A 10,597-nucleotide genomic window follows, 5' to 3' on the forward strand; every position below is an offset into this window, starting at 1 on the left:
CTGTGTTGCACTGACTCACATCAGTGTGAATACTGTCTTACACATTGAGCATAAACTTGTTCTGCTTGTTTCATAAACATCTGTTTTGCATGATTAGGCTGTCAATGCAGTTCCCTCTCTTTCTTTTTCTCTGTCTCTCTCTACCACATTTTCTGAAGTATAAGTTGCAGTTTTGTGTTCATTTTGTTTTTTTTACTTGTTTGGGAGGTTCTGCCACTTATACCCCAGTGTGACTTATGTTATTCCTCAGCGACAGATGCAACTTACACACCAGATAATTGTGTGTGTGTGTGTGTGTGTATATATATATATATAATATATATATATATATATATATATATATATATATATATATATATATATATATACAGCTTCTTCTGTAAGTCCCCTTCAGTATGACATGCTATTAAAGCATTTTATTATGACCCTTTTTTTTTATTGCAGGCAGTTTGTCGATCTCTGGCTGCTGACTGAGCTATGTTGAAATGTTTCACTCTGCGCTCGAATGTCACTTTTATTTCGGGAAGCTGAGAATTGGGCAGCGCAGTCTCGTTTGAGGGTGGGCACTTAAAGGGGTAAAATATGACGCATATAATGCAATTTTTCTACATCTGGGGACAGCCCTCATCTGTTCCCAGCAGAAACATGTCACTTTCCCTGAGTTATTTGGCAAATTACACACAAACAAAGTGTAAATGCAAAGAAAAAGTGACGATACTTTGGAAAGTGGACATGTGTTGCGGTTTGTTTATGACCCGGAGCTCAAACATGTTGAGGCAGTTGTATAGGCGAGAGAACACAGCTACTCTGGTTAGCTGTGTAGACTAACACTTACTGACACGACCGCTCCCTTTTGCCTCATCTTCTCTTCTCCACTGAGCATGGAAAAAACTGTACTTTTCATGACTGCTTCGGTGATTGCAGCCAAAAACAAAACAGTACACCATTTTCCTGTTAGAAGTGACATTCTTTGCGGGAGTGTCAGCACAACCCATTTGGAGGATGGGGGTTTCAGCAGAAACCATTTTAAACCGGCACGTCTTAATCCGACACAACTGCTAGGTGATGGCGGGTATGCTTTTAAATTTACCGAGCTGGGCTGAGTGGTTTGTGTTGAAACTCCCACACTCCACCCAGGGATTAGTCTCTGCCATGTTGGTGCCGGCTGTCCCCAGATGTGTTCAGATCCTGCAATATTACATAGGGGTTCAAACAAGACTGCATTGGCCAGTTCGGAAGGAAGACAACCATTCAAGCAGTATTATTAATGATAAATATAAGATATTTTACGGGCTGGTCAAGACTGCAGTGTCAAGTTTGAGACCTTTGCTGTCGTCGGACCAGTAACACAAAGGAAAGTCAGATTTGGACTGAAGGTGAGAAAGGAGTAACATGCCAGCTTAGCTTTTTTTGCAGTAAGAAAGGATTGCTGGTTCAAAAAAATGAATCTTGCTGTAGAGTGCAAAAGTAGATTTTTTTTTTTTTTTGTTTATTAATGTACGGGTGTGTGTGTGCTTAACAGGTGTCCCAGAGAGTGCCAATGTCTCCACACGAGGTAAGTCACCGACACTGTCCACCACCACCCCGACCCACCTCCCTGCTCCTATACAGCCCCATTTTTGACTTTCATCCTTTAGTCTTTGACAGAGTTAGCCCGCTCCCAGTCCTCATCCACTGTTCTTTTCTGTTCTTCTCTTCTTTTGTTATTCGTGTGTTCTTTGTATTTTTTTTCTTCGTCGTCATCATTATTGTTGTTGTTGTGTTTGTGTGTTGTGTATGCATGGGTGCGGGTAATGGTTCTGTGTGTGTGTGTGCGTGCGTGCGTGTTCTCTCCAGCTGCCTCCGTTGATTACGGTTCCTTTGCAGACAGATGCAGCACCTGGCTAGAGCTGCTTAGACTGAAAGCTCACACCATAAGACGGGGATCAGTTAAGACAAGTAGGAGGACACAGTCTCTAGCACACTCTGGTGATCATACCCACATACACACAGAGTCATTTCATCAGCACAGACACACACCCCTCCATGCATGCCGCTGGGGGGCAGAGCATCATAAACTAAGCACCAATTAATTAGCTACAGTGTGAAAGTTGAAGTCCCGCCCCTCAGAGGGATCCCTAATTGACAGCATGACTCCGAAGTCAAAGAAGGATTCTTAAATTATTATTATTGTTATTATTATTATTTCTTCCTTCCCGTAAATTCATCATACAATGTCTTTCCACCACAGCATCTTTGTGTCAAGACTTTATAGATTTGCAAGGGCTGAAAGGGTTTTAGAAATTTTCAACATTTACCACAGGAAAGCTTGCTGCTCCGTAAAGGTCACAGTGCACTCAAATACTTTTTTTTGTTTTTGTTTTTAATTTGTCTCACAACAGTTTTTTGTTTATTCATATTCATGTTGCCTGGCTACGTGATTAGAAGCTCTCAGGTCATTCCCATGCTAGAATCCACCTTTCTTAGTCATGAGCAGGGTTCTAGCTACAACCATTTTAGTGCCAGGTAAATTATGTGATTGCGACTCAGGGCAAGGGGTGCAGGGGCCCCCGGTGGGGGTCAAGAGGACAGAGCCCCCTGAAGCTCAAGGGTTTTATACCTCTAAATGTTATTGGGAAGCCCTATTGTAACCAATTTTGAGTGGTTTTAGATGCATTGAAAGCAAGAATAACAGACAAATAAATGACATTTATGTTGTAATATTTGTAATACCAAAGTTCTTAAAATGTATATAGCATTTGCTCTCTTCTTGTTTCATCCTTTGAAGTAGGCAGTTTTTCTGTCAGGACAGGTTTTTTTCCAGTATGTTTGAGTGGGATTGCATTACTTAAAAAAAAACACAAAAAAAAAAACAGCAAAAAAAAAAAAGGCAATATAACTAATTGTCTTGTTTGAACAAGAGCTGAATGAGCACCCATCCCCCCCCCCCCCCCCCCCCCGCTCACTCGCCTGGCATAAATGTTTTGTTATTGCTGTTGACAGCTCTCCCTGCATCCTACAATCAAGTTTTATGTTTCTTTTTTCAGGACAACCTGTATTTTCAGAATATATATGCCATAGTTGTGTTTTAGAAGTGTAATAAAGGTCTACAGTCAGAAATAAGAAAGGAAAAGTAAAGCAGAAAATAATTTTCCACACACATTTATTCAAAACACACAGTAAACTATAATAAACAACTGTTTTGACACTTTAGAAAGGTAATTTGGGCTCTTGTGTGAAAGACTGTACAACAAAAAGGTTCAAACAATAAACACAAATGCACATTTTGAACAATATATACAAAATGGTCTATGTGTTTTGTTTGTCTTCATCTCAAAGCAATCTCTATCTGCTGTTACACAAAGGCCACATCACAAACTTCTACTTCAACTGTGTTTTGGAGTGTGAAAGCAGCTTTCACACTTTGGCCCATTTACACTCTGAGGGGCGGCCCCTCTCCCCCGCTCCATTGATATGGTAAACATTGCTTTATGTCGGAGCAAGAGAGCTTGCCACAGGCTTATTCAGTAACACGGGTAATGAGGAGTGGAGCATCTCTAAATCTCGAACAATCTGTGTTTGAGCATGTGAGATTGTCATCAGAGGCCCTCCGCCTGCTCACTTTGACTGATTGCTGTGCGTAATGGCGCAGGGCGCATTGGAGGGAACAGCCAGATGGCTATTCAAACGGGCCAACTCGTAACAGATCACTACTAAAAAACGATCTTTGGTTTATCACGTGAGGTAAATCTGCCCTACGATTGGATTTTGGAAAACCATGTGATGGTGACCCAATTTAGATTGGACACTCACATTGCGCACATCATCACACAGGTATGAGGAGTACAAAGATGGCCGACGGCTGGCTCGAAAGTCAGCTGAGTTAACTTTTCAGGAAAAAAGTAAGTTTCTATCTCATATCATTAAAACGTTATTTATAACTTAGTAAAGCTTGGTCTAAGCCATCGTATACGACAGCATCAGCCCCAGAGGGTTAATGCAGTTTTCCTTTCGAGGTTTTTGGAAATGGGAGCCTTTAAACTGTAACATAAACCATAAACTTCTGAATGTATCAGCATCTACAAACACTGACACTATGGACTATTTCAATGAAACATTTTAATGGAATTTTTTTCCTCCCTTTAAGTCAGAGCGGAGAGAGACGTGTGTGTCTCCGTGCTGAAATGCTTTCAGATGACTGCTGATGTCTCTGCCATTTGCAGCAGAGATGTGAAGAAAATGAGAAATATATTTATTTCATTATTTGGTTGAAATTGCAAAATAAAACAAAAGTATGAGACTATAAGCTTGAAATACGATTGAATTAGTACATTTTTCAGCAACATTTCAGTTCATTTTTTTGGAAAATCCGTGCTGTGCAAGAGAGGAAATTTGAACCCCAGAGCCGGGAGGACATTTGCAGTACTGGGTGGGACCGAAAGACAGTACATTCTTAAAATGGTCAAAGTCATGAAAAAGAACAGTGCATCCAGAAAGTACTCACAGCGCTTCTCTTTTTGCACATTTATTTATGTTACAGCCTTATTCCAAAATGGAGTAAATAAAATATTTTCCCCTCAAAATTTTGCTCACAACACCTGGTAATGACAACATGAAAAAATTGATTTTTTTTTTTTTTTTTTTTTTTTTTGCTAATTTATTAAAAATAATCAGAAAAAAACCCTAACACATGTACATAGGTATTCACACCCTTTCCTCAATACCTTGTTGATGCACCTTTGGGAGCAATTACAGCCTCAAGTCTTCTTGAATATGATGCGTCTTCTTGAATATGATGCCACAAACTTTGGTGCACCTATCTTTGGGCAGTTTTGTCCATTCCTCTTTGCAGCACCTCTCAAGCTCCATCAGGTTGGATTGGGAGCATCAGTGCACAGCCATTTTCAGATATGTTCAATCGGATTCAGGTCTGGGCTCTGACTGGACCACTCAAGGACATTTACAGAGCTGTCCTGAAGCCACTCCTTTTATATCTTGGCTGTGTGCTGAGGGTCATTGTCCTGCTGAAAGATGAGGCCTCACCCCAGTGTGAGGTCAAGAGCGCTCTGGAGCAGATTTTCATCCAGGATGTCTGTACATTGCTGTATTCATTTCTGTCACTGAAAAGCATCCCCACAGCATGATGCTGCCACCACCATGCTTCACTGTAGGATTGGTACCTGGTTTCCTCCAAACATGACACCTGTCGTTCACGCCAAAGAGTTCAATCTTTGTCTCATCAGACCAGAGAGCTTTGTTTCTCATGGTCTGAGAGGCCTTCATGTGCCTTTTGTAAACTCCAGTTGGACTGCCATGTGCCCTTTACTAGGGAGTGGTTTCCGTCTCGCCACTCTACCATACAGGCCTGATTGGTAGATTGCTGCAGAGATGGTTGTCCTTCTGGAAGGTTCTCTTCTCCACAGAGGAATGCTGGAGCTCTGACAGAGTGATCATTGTGTTCTTGGTCACCTCCCTGACTAAGGTCCTTCTCCCCGATCGCTGAGTTTATATGGGTGGCCAGCTCTAGGAAGAGTCCTGGTGGATCCAAACCTTCTCCATTTACAGATGATGGAGGCCACTGTGCTCATTGGGACCTTCAAAGCAGCAGAAATGTTTCTGTATCCTTCCCAGATTTGTGTCTTGAGCCAATCCTGTCTCGGAGGTCTACAGACAATTCCTTTGACTTCATTCTTGGTTTGTGCTCTGACATGCACTGTCAAGTGTGGGACCTTATATGTAGACAGGTGTGTGTTTTTCCAAATCATGTCTAATCAACTTAATTTATCCCAGGTGGACTCCAGTTAAGCTTTAGAAAGATCTCAAGGATGATCAATGGAAACAGGATGCACCTGACCTCAATTTTGAGCTTCATGACCATGGCTGTGAATACTTATGTACATGTGAATTCTTAGTTTTTTTATTCTTAATAAATTTGCAAAAATCTCAAACTTTATTCCCAAATTTAAGAATGTTATGCCTCACTATCAAATCCATGGGGTATTGCAAAAATTCCAATTATATTGAAACATGCTTGCACTTACTTCAGATTAAAACAAAATGCGGTGACCTTTACTGGGTTTCGTATAGTATCATTTAACTGAACAATATCTGATTTGAATCCAGTTTTTGAACGATTGCACAAAAGTGAAAATATTTCATCTGTGAATTCTACAACTTTGAGTGTTGAAGACAATTGAACATTGGGGTGAAGAACACAACAGAAAGAGGACATATCCTGTTTAGCATTTTGTGTTGAGTAAGTAAACTACAGGCTTATGGATCTTCAGTAGACCAGAAGGCTCCTGGTTTGGTGGATGTAAGCCTCATCAGATAAATTTGTAGTAACATGCAGTAAGTATGGTGGGGGTGCCTTTCACACTCTGGCTCATGCACATGTGCTCAGCTCATAGCTGTCTCTGTTGCCATTTCTCAGTCTCTTTCACAAATGCAGACAGTGTACTTCACTGTACTTCAAATACTGTGTTTTCACATATGTAATCACAGCTGTGTCCAGGTCTGTCTGTCTGCAGACACTGCCTATCTGTCTTCTCTGTTCAACCACAAATGCATGACGTGGCATGCTTTCCAAGTTTTCCTTTTGCTATGCCTTTGCCGCATGCACAAACATCAGACTTGAATGTAAATGCACACTTACTTGTTTCTCTTGAACTATACATATACTTACCAAATTGCATTGTATGTACATATTTCTTCTCGCTTTTGCTTTTACATCTGTTTTTTTTTTTATCTTGGTTTTTTAAGCTTTATCTGATTTACCCATTCTAACCCCTGTTTCTCCTTCCCCTTGATTAATTTTCATCTTTTGCACCCTGCACTGTCTGCATGAGCAGTCTCATCATTGGAGCATTCCAGTCCACTACCAGAGGGACGCTCTCGCTCGTTGCGCTCCAACCGTTCATTCGGAGGCAGTTCTGTCCCAGTGGTGAAGATGACACCACTTTCCTTCCTTCCTGGGACACGCATCATTAAGTACCTCGGGATCATCAACATGTTCTTTATCAGAGAGACATCTTCATTACGGGAGGTACGAGCAGCATAACTGCAAAAGATTCCACATACAAAAGCCCAAGAATGAACTTGGGCAAGGTGACAACATCCCTTTCCATATGGAATGTGTATGCTCGTCCTCTGCAGGAAGGTGGTGTCAGCGGGTTCCTCCATACTTTCATAGCAGAGGTGTTTGCAATGGTTCGAGCCCATGTAGCAGCTCTGGGTGGCAATGCGGTAGTGTCCTACAACATGAAAGAATGTGTGTTCATGGAAAATCCAAACAAGAACCAGGTATACATTTATTACCTGTTGCCTTCCATTTACACAAGTCACAACAGGAGGACTGTGATCTGGTAGATATTGGTGTCCTTGTAGTTTCATCTGCTGTCTGTGTTCCTTTTCTAGGCTCAGTGTCTCATTAATGTAAGTGGTGATGCTGTCATCTGTGTCAGAGATACTGATCAAGACTTTATGTCCTCAACGACAAACATCGGCCAGACGTGCAGCAGTGGAATAGACGGGACTACATGACAATGAAACACAGACCCTCACTCAATCTGCACAACTCTAGCCGTCCAAATATGAGTAATTTACAGCGTATGTACACCTTTAAACTCTGCAGATATTCCAAAGGTTAGAACACAAGTCCATAAAGAGCAAGTACTTATGAGTGCACACACAAAATCAAGAACAAAGAGTGTATGAAGAGTGCAGGACATAGATAAATCTTCTGTGTTCAGAGCATTTTTGCAGAATTTGCTGGGATTGGACCTGTTGAGAATCTGTCAAAACTTTTTCATGGGTGAACATTCAGCCATGCTACTCCCTCATCTCTTATCTTTTGCACATACTAAAGTGCCCATATTAGGGCTGCCTTAGTTTACTAAAAATGAATATTGGCCATCCCCCTGTGTTTGGGCTTGAGTAACATTTCAGGCAGTTTCCAGAAAACGTGTGCCAGTCACAACAGTCATGTAAAGGTCAACACTGCATGTGCTCTTTACAGCTACAGTGTGTAGGATTTAGCAGCACTTCTTAATAGAAATTGAATATAACATTCATAAGTCTGTTCATTAGTCTATAAATTACCTGTAACAATGAATTGGTGTGTTTTCATGAGCTTAGAATGAGCCTTTCATTACTGCCTGACCAGAAGGGAAACAATATCGTGATGGGCAAGGGTGTGATGTAATCTGCACCATCAGCGCTAGATGATGCTAAGTCCTACAGACAGTAGCTTTAAGATAAAAAATTTAAATGAAATAGTTTTTTAACAACCATGACCGATCTTTGAAGTTGTCATCCTGCAAAATATGCTCTGATGTTGGCGGTCAGTTTTAGCATGTCTGAATTGGGATGTCATCCTGATTCCACTCACAGTATTTTTCACATTATTGCGTATGTTGTCAAAACTGCTTCACATGTCACATAATGTTGCAGATTGCTGTCTTGTCTCTACCTTTGCAGAATTAACGGGAAGATTACTGATATACACATTTTTGTAGTAATAATAACCATGTCAAAGAAAACCTTTGACATTGGACTTGCATGGACGGCCAGTGAGATGTAAGTTTTTGTTCTGTTTGAGCAAGTAATTTTTTTTTTTTTTTTTGAGCTCTCCATCTAAAAGAATGCTAATCAGTTGAAACCTGCAGTATGGGCTTTTGATTGTACATGATTGCCCTTCTGTGATATCTGGCAGTTTTATTCATTAAAACTCTTACAAATTATGAATTTTGTTTTTAATCTTAAACAGGTGAAATTAAAGAACTTTTTAAATCCCTTTAAGTCACATCTGCATTGAGCAGTAGGTGTGTGATGAGTAATAATTGTATAGACATGCAGACTTTGCCATGTAATGTTGCAGATTCCCCCTGACTCATTTGTTTGAGATCACTGTGAATGAAATCAGACATTTGTCTACAAGGTTGTGTGAACTGAAGAATCTGAGTATTCACTTAAAGCTTTTGGATCACTTTCTGTTGATGCTTATTTTTTTGTAAAATTTAACGGCCATATGCCAAACTCTGTCGCTGTTACTTTGGCTTTAGTGATGTCCTGCTACTGATCTGACCACCTCCCTACATTGGAAAGTGTGTCCAAAGTTTTCGCTGGTAGTATACGTAATTCCTGCAGTGGTATTTAAGCATCATTTGTAGGTGCCTAAAAATTGCATGTCTTTAAAATCATATTTTTGTAACAATAAATTTGTTAGACTTATTTTGTCTGTGCAATGAATTGATGTTGAGACTTACTGCTTCAGAGTAGCAGTATGTTCATATGGTTTTATGGTCTGGAATTTGTGCATAATTTCATATTTTTGTAAAACTTGAATGTATATATTAGGCAGATTTTGCTCTCTGACTAGCAGCATGTAGACCTATTTGTTGTTTCCATGATTGTGCTTGTGTGATGCGTCTTGCACAATAAACTAAACTAAAATTGTATTTGACACCTTTGGTCCATTTATTATCTGTAACAGTAATGAAAGTCAAAGATCAGATAACCCTGGTGTTGTGGGGTGATGGCATCACATAAATATGGTTGAAGATATGTGACCACTTAAAATCCAACAAGGCCAATAAAGAACTTGTGGATCTTAAATGCCGAACCCATGTTACATCGGATGATCTCCAATTGTGAATATATAAAATGCCATGGCAGCAGCCAGTGTCTTGGTTGAATTCGAGGGCTAACATCTTTGTCTTTCCAAAAATTCCAATTTTCTTAGCACTACAACATTTTGTGTGTAATAACCCGTCTTTAATGTTATAACAAGCTTTTTTTTTTTCTTACTATTGTCAAACAATGTGTGGGTGGGATCAATGCAGCTGCTCTTCATCTTGTGTACATGATAACTTGAAGTAGAAGATAATTTTGATTAAAATAATGTTATGTCCTTTTGGGTCAGGAAAATTTGCTTACATTTGGATTCTCTTTCGTGTGGGATTCCAAGAACAATTTTATGACATCATAAAGCTCCATAGCTTTATTACACAAACATTTACAGGCCACAATATAATTTCCCTCTGTGGACTGAAAGAGGTAACTAGCTTTTCATTATTACCATCGTGGTGATACAGTCAGATGCATATGTATTTGGACAAAGCTGCAGCTTTGTATTTTTGTCTTCACCACAGTGGAGTTGAAATGACTCAAGTTGTGTATGTCATGTAAAGGTTCAGCTTTAAGTCAGTGGGTTAAACAAAAATATCACATTAACCATTAAGGACTTGCAGCAGTTTTATGCACCGTCCTTTCATTTTCAATATCCACAAGTACTTGAATAAATAAGGATTATTATAAGTACAAATCACTTAAATGCAAATAGCATGGTAAATCAGTGTGGAGTAGAAAGTTCTCAAAATGTGACTCTGACTAGACTAGTGAGGAAAGCCACCAAGGCATCCATGACAACTCTGAAGTAGTGACAGGCTTCTCTGGTTGTCACTGAAGAAACTGCAGTAGTGCAGCTTTTATCTGTTGTAACTCGGTCATGGCTTCCTAGTTTTAAGACAAGAACCCAGATAAAGTCTTGGCTCAAGTCTCCCACATGTCTTGTGATAAACTACGGCTGGAATTTGATGTCTTTGGAAGGAAATCCTCT

At 40.0% G+C, this 10,597-nt stretch overlaps 1 protein-coding gene across 12 annotated transcripts in view; it reads left to right on the forward strand.

Annotated features, from left to right (window-relative positions):
• The window catches only part of c2cd5 (C2 calcium dependent domain containing 5), a 56,217-nt gene extending 46,780 nt beyond the window's left edge, over positions 1-9,437 (forward strand). For 8 of the 12 annotated variants that reach the window (XM_034176593.1, XM_034176596.1, XM_034176599.1 and 5 more), the window contains 5 exons: positions 1,523-1,555; positions 1,837-1,968; positions 6,831-7,024; positions 7,135-7,281; positions 7,396-9,437. In XM_034176593.1, the coding sequence (XP_034032484.1) occupies positions 1,523-1,555; positions 1,837-1,968; positions 6,831-7,024; positions 7,135-7,281; positions 7,396-7,521 (632 nt within the window). In that variant the 3' untranslated portion in view covers positions 7,522-9,437. The remainder of the gene's footprint in view (positions 1-1,522; positions 1,556-1,836; positions 1,969-6,830; positions 7,025-7,134; positions 7,282-7,395) is intronic. The other 4 variants (XM_034176590.1, XM_034176591.1, XM_034176595.1 and 1 more) reach the window with 4 other exon arrangements.
• Positions 9,438-10,597: the final 1,160 nt, after the last annotated feature.

This window comes from Thalassophryne amazonica, chromosome 8 (assembly GCF_902500255.1).
Source record: "Thalassophryne amazonica chromosome 8, fThaAma1.1, whole genome shotgun sequence".
Lineage (NCBI taxonomy): Eukaryota > Metazoa > Chordata > Actinopteri > Batrachoidiformes > Batrachoididae > Thalassophryne > Thalassophryne amazonica.